Here is a 12,809-nt window from a genome sequence, read left to right as displayed (position 1 = left end):
GCCATAGGCCTACAGTATGTTCCTGATAATACTCGTTTCTGTGCACCTGTGTTTGTTCCAAAGTAAAAGCACAAATGTACCCAATAGTTATTTAGGAACTATGCAGTTTGCCTATTCTCTTTTTGTTATCATCTGTAGCCCTCCAAGGTTGGTAAGTAGTATTTGGTCATTTTGAAATAAATCACAGCATATTTATACAATGCTACAGAAGTTATTACCCCCTCTTCTTCAAAATTTCTAGCTTCGCTGCTCAGTAATCGTCACACTGTACCGCATAATAATAGAATAGGTACCTGTTAGTTAGAAAATACCTACAATATAAATTAATTTCCAGATTATTACCCCCTTTCCCTAACTTCACATCTTGTTCCCTTTTACATGTACAGTACATGTACAGTACATATATGCGTATACACTGTATACGGTCCTTTAAGGCAATGATCAGATTAGAACATTTGTCACCATTTCACAGAAAAAGCTCAAAAGTGTGAGCATCACTGCTGATGGAGTGAGCCAAACTGCACATGGAAAGCTAAGTCAGTCTGGTTGCTATGGAAAACAAAGTTTAATTACATTTTGCTATGTGTCTAAGTAGCACACTGTAACAAAAGTGATGATGCTGAAAATATAAACCCATAAGAAGACAGAAGATGGCCTTCATAATTTTACTGAACTAAATATTGCATACAGTACCCTTTACCTCTTGCTAAAGTTTTAAATGTATCACAAATGATACAGTACATGTTGAACTGTGTTGCTTGTTTTCAATAGTAATTAATATAACATAATTGCTTGGTTGAATTGATCAAAAAAAAACTTAAATAGGGGTAAATCATATTATGAACAATTACTTTTAATCACAATACAATTACAATTGACTTGCTGAATATATATTTATATAAGATGAGCAGCAAGCCTTTTTCTCACACACGTCAACATACAGTACATGCTGAAAAGGTGTGTCCATGTGATCAAAGTATTCTGTTTATTACACAATAAGCTCTATAATGTCTTACAGTACAAGTTCATATTTGTAATATAGTGTTTGATGGGCATCCCCACCCACCATGTGAACTGCTGAGAGGTCAAAAAGTATACATACACACAGGCTCAGATACACACCTACAAACTCACTACCAAAGTGAACACACCCTGTCCCTATCACTCACAGTTACTCATTTACACATTTTGCAACATCAAGTAATGCAGCAATTCAGCATCTACGCCACCCACCAAACACATCCACCCTGGTTTCCACACAGCAACCCCCTGAACATCCTGGTCCCGTATATAAAGTCCTCTGTTCTGTCCCTCTGCCTTCTTCTCCTGCTAACTAACAGTTAGCCATGGATACATTAAAGTTTCTAATTCTGTTCTTATGGATGTGTGGCTGCAGAGCAGGAGGACAGGCACAGCACAGGTGAGTCATTCCCCAAAAATGATCATGTCCATCATGACAAATCACATCATATATTGACAATTTTAGAGAGACTATCTTTTGGGTGTCAAAATGTTCCGCAGGAGGTAGGGTGTTGGACTTGGACTCATCAAGTATTTCTAAAACCCTGGCTACGGCCTGGCATTTCTTTACAAACTGGTAAATGTTAGCCAAAGAATATTGTTTCCTGATTGATTCCTTTGGATTGTTTGCAAAGTCCCAAGGAGGCTATTGCAAAAATATAGATATTTTTCTTATCCTGTTAATCACCTTGCAACCTCATATTCCAGACCCTCAGGTTGGGAACAGCTGTTCTGTGGTATCAATGTGAATTCTTATTAAATCCCCATAAAGAGTGCCTTAAGTAATAATGAGTTTATGGGGACTTTGTTGTACTTAATGATATTTTTTATCATATGCCATATAATACTTCTATCTATCTAATAGTCTTATTATAAACTTGATACTGTTTTACTGATGTATGTATAATATCATTTTAGTTGACTATAGGATTATTATAGTTATTTAGTATGAATTTTATTATTCACTATCTTTAATTGATGGTGGTTTGTTCTTTAATTTGCTTACATTATGGTTACTGCCAATTTTGTCCTGTTTTACAGACAGGTTAAAGGGTATGTCATACTGTTCAATAGTATGCCCGTTTCACAGAAGTGATTTACGAACACTGCTTACATGCAGGTCGCAAATGGTGGCCGTGTCCCGTTTCACACAGGATTGTCACTCGCAAATTGCAGATGAATTTGTCAGTCCTACAGGGCTCTCGCATGCTCAGTGGTTGCACTTATTTTCTTCATCTGTAAAAACAATAATGTCAACTGCAGTATAAAGTGGTTTAGATAAATCTTCACTTAACATTTCAGGCACTTTTATGTTCTTATATGCATCTGGACCTACCTTACATAACCATAGAGGTGTTCCTTAAAGTATTTGAAATATATAATTCATCCATGATAAAATTTGGATATCAGTGTCTTCTCTCATGACCTTTTTAGGCTTCTTTACTTTACGATAAAGGGAAGCAAGCTGACAGACTTTTAACCAAACTTTAACCTGAATCTTTTCCTATGTCTTTCTCTCTTTTACAGCCTGCAGAAAACAGAGAGAGAAGATGGTAGGTTGATTTTTAATCATCCAATATCAATATCAATCATGTTTGTATCTTTAGTACAAATTCATACACTTAAACACACAAATTAAATGGCAGAGCAATTGAACATAAGTATAACTTGGATGGCATGCTCACACAGAGTTGAGACACTTGCACAGCATGTGATCCACTGCCTCCACCACACTGTCCTTGGGATGGATGTGGACTTCACCTCATTACAGCTCCTTATCTTCACTATCCATAACCAACAAACACGTTCACACTGTGCAAATGTATTGCAAGTGCTAACACAGCCCAAACACACTCACAGGAAACTACAGAAAGATATCAATCCTCACTCAGAGCTTTAAAACCCCTGTTACCAAAGAGAGATACTGTATCATATATAAACTTGGTTATGATATGTTATTGGAGGTAGAGAGTAGATGATAGCATTACTAGCTTTAGATGTATTCTATTGAGCACATTGCCAAAATCAAATCCTTCCAATTAATGTTGAAGTTTGTGTCTTTGTGTGCCAAAGTCTGTGGCCTCTCGTTTTCAAGATACCTGGATCAACGTATGTTGATTAAGGAACATTTGACCAAACAGAGGTGTCAGGAGGTCACTAAAACTATTACCATGTGTAGACCATGAATACCCATCCAAGGGCATAATCTCCACTGGGGATAGGGGCACATGTCCCCCTCACTTTTCAAATTCCTATTTTTGTCTCCCCCACTTTTACAGTTTCAGTTTGATTTACTACTAACTAATATCTCTCTATCAGTGTCCTCTGACTGTTCAGCTGTCAAAATCCATATGACAGAAGAGAGCATGTTAATACATTCATCTAAATCAGCTTCAGTTATTACCATGTCATCACAGCAATAAACTTAAAAAACAGCAGCGAGTGTTTTATGGAAATGTTTTTGCCCTGGGTTTCCCCTCCCAGGCTACATACAGGCTGCCATACCTTGTAATTGGTGGAGGTTGTAGAGGCTGTGCACACAACCGTAGGCACTACTCAGGGCTGAACAAAGTTCTGTCACCTCCTCTTCATGTTTTTCGTGTTATGTAAAAATTATATATTATAAAATAATGCTATCTATATTTGGATTTACAGTTAATATTCTCTTAAAAAGACACTTGAACATCACTCAAAGATAAGACAGTAAAGCACAGTGTTCTTTGTAGTAAAGATGGAAATACAATATTTTCTTCCAATTAAACTAAATGGGATTTTAGGTAGATAGTGAGATAGTGTATTAATGATATCATTAATACACTATCTCACTATCTACCTAAAATCCCATGAAGTCAGGGGTATATACCCCTGACTTCATTGTGTCCCCTCCACTTCTGAAACCAAACTTATACTTATCCATCATTTTGTTTTTAGAACCACTTATGATCCTCGACTGTACAAGAATCCCAGAATGCACTGTGACAGTCACAGTACCCTCTGCACAAGTCCCTATTCTATTACAAAGCAAACACACATACAATCACGTTCACACTCACATCTAAGGCTAGATTACCAATCAGGCAAAGAGGGAAACTGCCCTGGGGCCCTTGCATTGTGTTTTGTGGTATTTGAAATCACAATGTTCCTGCATTACTGGAACATTGAGGCACTGCCTATAGAAGGGACCTGTGTGAAGCAATGTAATACCTTCATTATTTAAGTTTATAATTATATGCACCATGTGAGCGCAATATAAAGGAAGGAATCTTTGTCTATCTTTATTTCTTTCTTTCTGTATGTCTGTTCTTCGACAATGTTTTCTCGACAACCGCTCATCCGATAGACTTCACACTTGGCAGCTGTATTGCTGAGGACCCAAGGGAGTGCAGTGTCGAATTTGGTGCAATTTGGCCAGATGGTCGCTATAAAAACAAACTGACTTTTGAACTGAAACAAAATTTATTTTTTCCTGGATTCTGTGGTTTCAGATGAATCTATCCATGTTAATCAGAATCAGAATCAGAAATACTTTAATGATCCCCGAAGGGAAACTCTTATGTTACAGCTGAACCACTCCCATTTGCGTCTAGATTGATTTTCCACCATTTTGAATTTTATCAATATCTGTTTTTTCATTACCCCTCCCACAAATTATGAACAATCATCACTACATTTGGTACAGAACATCTCTGGGATTCTTGTACAGTCGAGGATCATAAGTGGTTCTAAAAACAAAATGATGGATACAGAACATCTCTGTACCAAACTTGAAAAAGTTACCTTTTCGGATGTTTATTATTCCATACAGTTTTGCTATAGCTTGCCCTCAAAGTTTGCTCAAGTGCAGGGCTTATAATACAAAAAATGTCATATCCCCTGAATGCTTTGTGCTATTGCAACCACATTTGGTGGACATGTGTAAATATGATGTCTGAGTGACCATGATAAATTTGGTGCCATTTGGCCAATAGGTGGCGCTATATCTAACTATAAAGGAAGGAATCTCTGTGTGTGCGTGTGACTTTGCATATCTCGAGAACCGTTCATCCGATCGACTTCACACTTGATGGGTGTATTGCTGAGGACCCAACGGAGTGTGAAGCAGTTCTTGAGAACGTTGCGAACAGCCAGACCGTGGTTCTCAAAAACGATACAAGCCAAGCAATCAGCCCGTTGCGACGTTGAATGGGGCTTAGGGTTAGGGTTAGGGTTAGGGTTCATTGAGGCCATAAAATGTTCATTTGAGCTTTTGCACCCAAATGACACGCATACTCTAGCATTGCTAGGGGATGCAATGAAGCGCAGTGTCGAGTGTGAAGTTGTTTGGATGAGCGGCTCTTGAGACAGCTGCAAGCAGCAATAATGGAGGCCAAGCAATCGGCCTGTTCTCAACAGGCACATTTTGAACGGGAACTGCACTAGTTCCTAAATAAATCGAGTTAACTTGTTTACTTGAAGGTGACAAAACACATACACAAGGGAGAGGTGGTGGTGGCTGGTCTGAAAAGGGGCCCACACCAAAATTTTTGCCCAGTGGCTGCCAGCTATGGTGGTCCAGCCCAGCTCACATTCACTAATGTTTAGTCTCCACTTTACCTGAGACGGTTGAGCTTTAAACCAATGGTCTTCTTGCTGTGAGGCAGCACTGCTAACTGAGCCATCATGAATAACCATAGCAAATTTCATTCCACTCTGACTCATTTTTGCCTAATCTGATTAATTATCGCATTAACCAAATAAGAAGACTTTTATCAGTCAGTCAGTTGAATCATTTATCACACACACCTAACAAAATCTTTCCAATATCTACATTTAACCATTTATCACAATGACCACAAATTGTTTTGGTGGTAAATGATATTACATTGCTATTCTTAACCTAATTTACCTCTACAATATCCATTTGTCTATCTGCCTGTGTTTTGTTTGTGTTTCTCCAGCAGTAGTGCTGACCTCCTGTGACTTTAACCAGGACAGTGACCCGTTCTGCAGGTTCAGTCAGGACAACACAGACAACAGTGACTGGACAAGACACAAAGGTCCAACCCCAACACCTGGCACTGGCCCAAGTGGAGACTATCCTAATGGAAGTAAGTCCTGAGTGCATGGTTTATTTGAAATATTAGATTTCTGTACAATTACCTTATTGGAGTCCTAGGATGGAAACACTGAATTTTTGCGCATGATAAGATAAATACAAGTCTTCCCTCTGTCTCAATCTGTCTGCAGAGGGCTTCTATATCTACCATGAGTGTGACAATGTATCTAATGGACAGAAAGCTCGTCTGCTGAGCCCTGCCCTCTCATCACCAGCCTCTCAGATCTGTGTCCAGTTTCAATACTACATGTACGGCTCAGACAATCAGAATGTATTGAAGGTTCTGGCTAAGAGTCCCGACAATGAGAAGGAGGTCTGGAAGAAGACCGGTATCCAGAGTCCATCCTGGCTGAAGGGCTCTGTCACTGTGTCCAAACTCAGCAGTCAGAGCATCACTGTGAGTGTTAGCAGGCCACTGTAGATGTTGCTTTAGCAATTAAAAGTGGGGACTTTGATCTGAGAGCAACAGTATGGCAACTGGTTTGCAGTCTGGCAACTGTTTGTTCAGAATTCACCATTAAGGAGTTAAATCTTGATCTTAAGTTCTTATATACCATAAAGTCTACTGACAGGTGTATTGAATTAAAAGCTCTTGACTTATTTGTTGGGTCTCTGTAATTAATATTATAAAGAGTATGGTCTAGACCTGCTCTATAGGAAAAGTGCAATGAGATAACTTCTGTTATGAATTGGTGCTATATAAATAAAATTGAATTCAATTGAACTTAAAAGGAACTCAAGAATCCTGTACAATGTCAGTCACTCAAAACTAAAAAGTCAAACCTGAAACAATTCATTAAAGGGTCAGTTCAGCCAAATAATAAAAAAAATAAATCCTTATTTCCTTCTAGTGGTATCTGTCCAAGCAGATAGTTCTGGTTTTATTTGTCCAGATTTTTAGATATCTGTCTGAGATTTCTGCCTTCATCCCAATGCAATTAGTTTTTGGTGCTCACAGCACTGACACATGACATTCAAAGCCAAACTGACCTATTAAACTATATGTAATTATAGTTGTAATACTATGTTTACACTGTAGAAACAACACTGATTCTTCACACAACGTTAGGAGATAACTCACTGGTGAAACTAACCCAACCGTGGGGTAAACCGACCACAAACACAATAATGGATGATTTAAAGCTGCACTAATCAATATTTTTTATATTAAAGGATAGGTTCAAAAATATTCAAGTTTGTCTTAAAGCAATAGTTAAATGCCCATATGGACAGAAACAGTTTTGCTTGCTGTAATCAGTCTAAACGAATTTCCAGAAAATTGGCAAAAGAAAATGTGAATTAATGCATGTCTCCATCCACTACTGTTATGTGAACATTAAGAGCTGGGCACATCGAGATAAACACTGGTGGCGCTAATTCTCCAGTCGGGTGCCATTAACCATTACAGAGTTGCAACGAAATGACAAAATTAAAAGAGCTCCAGTCAAATCTCAAATGAACAAAAATGATGAGGAAACGTGATGGAAATATGACATTTCTGGTTGTATCATGTATTAATTTAAGGAAGGTTACAGTCCTTATTGGTTCCCCATAGATCTGATGTTTTTGTCTGCTACAATTTTTCATATCTTCAGTGACGCAAGTTTCAGTGGATGTTTAAGCCACATGCTTCATGTACGTCATAATTAATTCACTAAGTGTGTTTCCATTGCACTTTGTCGCCATTTGCTTTTATTGATACACCAACTTATCCACCCCAGCCAAGTGTAAAAACTTTTTTGTGATATTTTGACTTACGTTTTTCAAATTTCCTGCATTTCCACTCAGGTTTTTTTATACACAAAGTGCGCATTAAAACAGGTGGATGGGAACGCACTTATTGTCTTGTGAAAGAAAAACTACAAAGTTTAAGCTAAATGAGCTACAACTTACTTGCTGTAACTCAAGTTAATTGCCATGAGAATTCATCAAATCTAACCAGACTGCAAAGCTGAAACAATCTATAACTCATATGCAAACATGAGAATTTATCTAATCTAACCAGACTGCAAAGCTGAAACAATCTATAACATCATATGCAAAGTCTGTCATAGAGTACAACTGCTTTCTTCATATTATCATGTAGGGTGATAATGTTTTCTCTCTATGTCTATAGATTGTGTTTGAGGCTCAGAGAGGCTTCACTGCTTCCTGTGACTCAGCTCTGGACAACATTGTCATTACTGAAGGAGCATGTCCCTGTGAGTTTACACACACACACACACACACACACACACACACATATTGCTGTATCGTTGACTGTCTAAATATTTTGTCCATAGCTTGTGTTTCTGGCTGTGATTTTGACACTCTTGGTGACATGTGTGGGTGGATGACTCAAACTGGAAATCCTGATGTGGCTGGCTTTGATCAGTGGATTGGGCCAACGGACACTGAAGGCACCGGACCTGATGATGACTTCTCCAAACCTGGAAGTAAATGGTTCTTCCTTTCAAAAGTCTGTATGGAAATTATTGTGTGTCACAGAGTTTGCCAGAATGGTGTGATAATGTATATAAAAGAACATTAGGGCAACAAAATTAGTTCTGAAGATATGATCAATGTGAAACATATTTTTTGCTTTGTGTTATTTGCAAGTATTTGTATACTGGAGAGTTTTTGCAGTCAGTGATTACCCCAAACAGCCAATGTACCACCTGTACAGATTAAGGATTACATTATTTTTCTCCTGACCCTCTCCTTTTTTCATCAATTGTTCATCAATTGGTGTCACAAAAGACAAGCACTTTTTTTGCTTAACTTAAAACATTTTCAACACACACGAACATGTCTTTTCGCATCCAATGTCCAATGCGCACATTACTGTGGTATAGAGAATAAATCATACAACATGATAAGTGTTGAAGTGGACTGGAGACAATCCCAGCTGACATTGGGAGAGAGGCGGGGTATACCCTGGACAGGTCGGCAATCACAGGGCTGACACATACAGACGGACAAAGATTCACACTCCCATTCACACGTACGGCAATTTTAGAGTCACTAATTAACCTAACCTACATGTTTTTGGACTGTGGGAGGAAGCACCTTGAAAAAACCCCCGCAGTCACAGGGAGAACACGCAAACTTCACACAGACAGGCAGAAAAGCCCCAGTCGGCCGGTTGGTTCGAACCCAGAATCTTCTTGCTTTTGGACGACAGTGCTAATCACTGCACCACCATTATTTTCTTTGTATTATTTTACTCTTACCTAAATGGCAGTTGTTTATTTTGACTCTTTCATATGCAGTGGGCGCCTACATGTTGTTGGATTCTTTCGAGGCTGTCCCTGGAGTCAAGGCTCAGATCAGAAGTCCTCTAATAACCCCCTCCTCTGGATGTCTGGACTTCACCTTCCACTACTACCTGTATGGCACCAGCACCACCATGGAGCTCAGCGTCCACACCATCACCACAGGTAAAAGACTGCATTTATCGTAATGTCCATACAGACAGGAACACAGACAACATGGAAATGTTTGTTTATCTTGAATTTCTTTTTCTGTTTACCAGGTGGAAGCCTTGGACCTGCTCTCTTCATTGTCAGGGGGAACCAGGCTCAAGGGTGGAAGCCTGCAGAGGTCCGCTACCTGGGAACTGCTGTCATTCAGGTATATACTATCTATACTATACTAAGTGTAGTATACTAACTCTGTGTGTCTCTGTATGCGTGTGCGCAAAGGTTTACATTAACTTTTTTGTCACATTTATATGTATTTCAGTTTGTGATTGTGGGTACCTATGGAGAAACTCCTCAAACAGATATTGCTGTTGATGCTGTGTGTGTCATGGCCTGCAAAGGTGAGAAACTGACCATAGGGAATTCCAGTTACTCTCTGCACCATCACAAATATGTACTGTATATGCTGTGTCAATGACAGCTCATGAGAAATTATTTCTTTTTCGTTTATAGCTCAGCCAACAACTTCTCTACCACCGATAACAACTTCAAGACCAACCACGCCTAAACCAACAACTGGTGGACCAATTACGCCAAAACCAACAACTCCAGCACAGACTACAACAAAACCAACAACGCCAGGCCCCTCTACACCTAAGCCAACAACTCCTGGACCAACCACACCGAAACAAGCAACTCTAGTTCCAACTAAACCTAAACCAACAACTCTTGGACCAACTACACCTAAACCAACAACTCCCAGTCCATCTACACCTAAACGAACAACTCTTGGACCAATTACACCTAATCTAACAAGTCCTGGACCAAGTACGCCTAAACCAATAACTCCACAACCGACTACACCTAAACCAACAAGTCCTGGACCAATTACACCAAAGCCATCAACTCCTAGACCAACTACCCCTAAACCAATAACTCCTCGACCAACTACACCCAAACCAACAACTCCTGGACCAACTACCCCTAAACCAACAACTCCTGGTCCAAGTACGCCTAAACCAATAACTCCTCGACCAACCACAACAAGTCCTAAACCAACTACACCAAAGCCATCAACTCCTAGATCAACTACACCTAAACCAATAACTCCTGGGCCGACTATACCTAAACCAACAACTTCCAGTCCATCTACACCTAAACCAACAATTCTTGGACCAACTACACCTAAACCAACAAGTCCTAGACCGAGTACGCCTAAACCAACAGCTCCACAACCGACTACACCTAAACCAACAACTCCTAGACCAACTACACCTAAACCAACAACTCCTGGACCAACTACATCAAAACCATCAACTCCTAGACCTATTACACCTAAACCAACAATTCCTGAACCAACAACACCCAAGCCACCAAGTATGACATGTCCTTATGAAAGTTTGGTTTTGGTTTCCAATAACACTTTATTCATAATTCTTTCTTTCTTATGTTTATTTTCTCCATTTTTCATCAACCAATTCCTTTTCTTTCTGCTGTACAGAACCATGTCCTCCTGATGCAGTGTATATAGACTGTGGTCCAGCTTGTATCCCCACCTGTATGGAACCCTCCACAAACTGTTCTGGCTCCTGTATCAGTGGCTGCTTCTGCAAACCAGGGTTTGTCTTCAAGGGACGACGCTGTGTGCCACTGGAGAAATGTGGCTGTTTGGATTACCAGAATAACTATTATGAGGTTGGGTGTCCTAGTTAATATTCCCATGTGCATACATTTCTGCTAAGTACAGAGATAAAATGGCAAGAGAGTAAAAGACAAGAAGGTTGCACTTTGTAGTTCTAGTGATATACAGTACACCATCCACTATTGATCCTTTGTTCAATTTTGTTTCAGCCTGGTGAGATCGTATTTGGTGATGGCTGCTCAAAGCTGTGTCGCTGTGTAGGGAACTACACTTTGGAATGTGTTGATAACTCCTGTGACCCCACCGAAGAGTGTCGTGAGGTTAATGGTGTTGCAGGCTGCTATCCTAAAGGTAATATGGTCTGGTAAACTGTCAAGGAATTGGTACAGGAACTGGTACTAGCAGCTCAAAATGATGTAGTTTGAACAATGTGTCGTCCAACCACATCTGAAGGCAGAAGTGTTTAGAACTGTTCCTAACAGCCAAAGTCAAAGTCTGTCTTCATAGATAGTGGCAGACAGGATAATCTTTCAAATATTGGTAACGGTGTATACTTTTGGACAAGCTTTCTTTAAAGACATTCGTAGTATTGCCGTTGGTTGTACACACAAAATGTAATAGTAGTAGTTGTGAGAAGAATGAACAAGGGAGCTTGAAAAACCTCACCTCTGCACTCCTGGCCAAGTAAAGCGGGTGTGCTTGTCGGATTGGTTTCAGACTTTCCAACATCTGAAAGATTTTGGGGGCGTGATATAAGCTAATTTGGTTTCAGGTGATCTGTTGTCCCCATCTGACAACAGATTCCATTAAATTACTGGTCAGACCAGTGAAACATATTTGTAACAAAATAATTGCTAACATACAGTTTCTCATTTGCTATTCACATAGGTACATCCACATGCATAGCATCTGGTGATCCCCACTACACCACCTTTGACAAACGCAAGTATAACTTCATGGGCAACTGCAGCTATTTGATGTCTGGACCCTGCAATGAAACGTCTCTGCCATACTTTGAGGTCCATACCGACAATGAAAATCGCTACAATAGGCCCACCATCTCATATGTGAAGGCTGTACATGTATATGTACACATGGTGAAGATCTCCATCCTCAAAGGTGGCACTGTGCAGGTAAGAAATGAGGGGGAGGAACTAACATAGTTGTTTGACAAACAGGGTGGCAAGATGACAACAATCATACTATATTGCCATATCTACAAGATATCTACAAGAGCTGTTGCTCAGAAATCACTTGCATTCTCTGCAGAAAATGCAAGTGATTCATTCTTTTCAGTTACTAATGCCAGCGTAGCTTTGAAGTGTAATATTCTGTACATAGAGTGCTTTTAATAATTGACTGTTTCTGTTTCTTCAGTAATCACTCATGTTATTCGCACCTGCTTTCCCCATACAGGTGAATGGGACCAATGTAAACCTGCCAGTGACTCCAGTCCTTGGTGTTTCTGTGTTTAAGTCAGGAAAGCAACACACTGTGTCCATGAACTTTGGTGTGACTGTTCGCTATGATGGAAACCACTTCATGGATATCAAAGTGATCAAAGAGTGAGACAGAATCCTATTTTTAATGAAAGTTTTGGAATGATGTTGAAAATTAACTCACAATGATAATGAGTGAAAACACTAGCACT

General features: G+C 39.5%; 1 protein-coding gene across 3 annotated transcripts in view; it reads left to right on the top strand.

Moving 5' to 3' along the window:
- The first annotated feature begins 1,280 nt into the window (after positions 1 to 1,280).
- The window catches only part of zanl (zonadhesin, like), a 69,401-nt gene continuing 57,872 nt past the window's right edge, over positions 1,281 to 12,809 (top strand). Inside the window, exons 1-14 of one of the 3 annotated variants that reach the window (XM_044184799.1) lie at positions 1,281 to 1,420; positions 2,548 to 2,573; positions 5,958 to 6,107; positions 6,247 to 6,512; positions 8,232 to 8,316; positions 8,398 to 8,550; positions 9,367 to 9,534; positions 9,630 to 9,727; positions 9,839 to 9,917; positions 10,030 to 10,893; positions 11,018 to 11,211; positions 11,368 to 11,509; positions 12,047 to 12,291; positions 12,575 to 12,723. In XM_044184799.1, the coding sequence (XP_044040734.1) occupies positions 1,347 to 1,420; positions 2,548 to 2,573; positions 5,958 to 6,107; positions 6,247 to 6,512; positions 8,232 to 8,316; positions 8,398 to 8,550; positions 9,367 to 9,534; positions 9,630 to 9,727; positions 9,839 to 9,917; positions 10,030 to 10,893; positions 11,018 to 11,211; positions 11,368 to 11,509; positions 12,047 to 12,291; positions 12,575 to 12,723 (2,693 nt within the window). In that variant the 5' untranslated portion in view covers positions 1,281 to 1,346. The remainder of the gene's footprint in view (positions 1,421 to 2,547; positions 2,574 to 5,957; positions 6,108 to 6,246; positions 6,513 to 8,231; positions 8,317 to 8,397; positions 8,551 to 9,366; positions 9,535 to 9,629; positions 9,728 to 9,838; positions 9,918 to 10,029; positions 10,894 to 11,017; positions 11,212 to 11,367; positions 11,510 to 12,046; positions 12,292 to 12,574; positions 12,724 to 12,809) is intronic. The other 2 variants (XM_044184798.1, XM_044184797.1) reach the window with 2 other exon arrangements.

The sequence above is a fragment of the Siniperca chuatsi genome, linkage group LG22 (assembly GCF_020085105.1).
Source record: "Siniperca chuatsi isolate FFG_IHB_CAS linkage group LG22, ASM2008510v1, whole genome shotgun sequence".
Classification (NCBI taxonomy): Eukaryota; Metazoa; Chordata; class Actinopteri; order Centrarchiformes; family Sinipercidae; genus Siniperca; species Siniperca chuatsi.
This window is presented reverse-complemented; position numbering and strand designations above follow the sequence as displayed.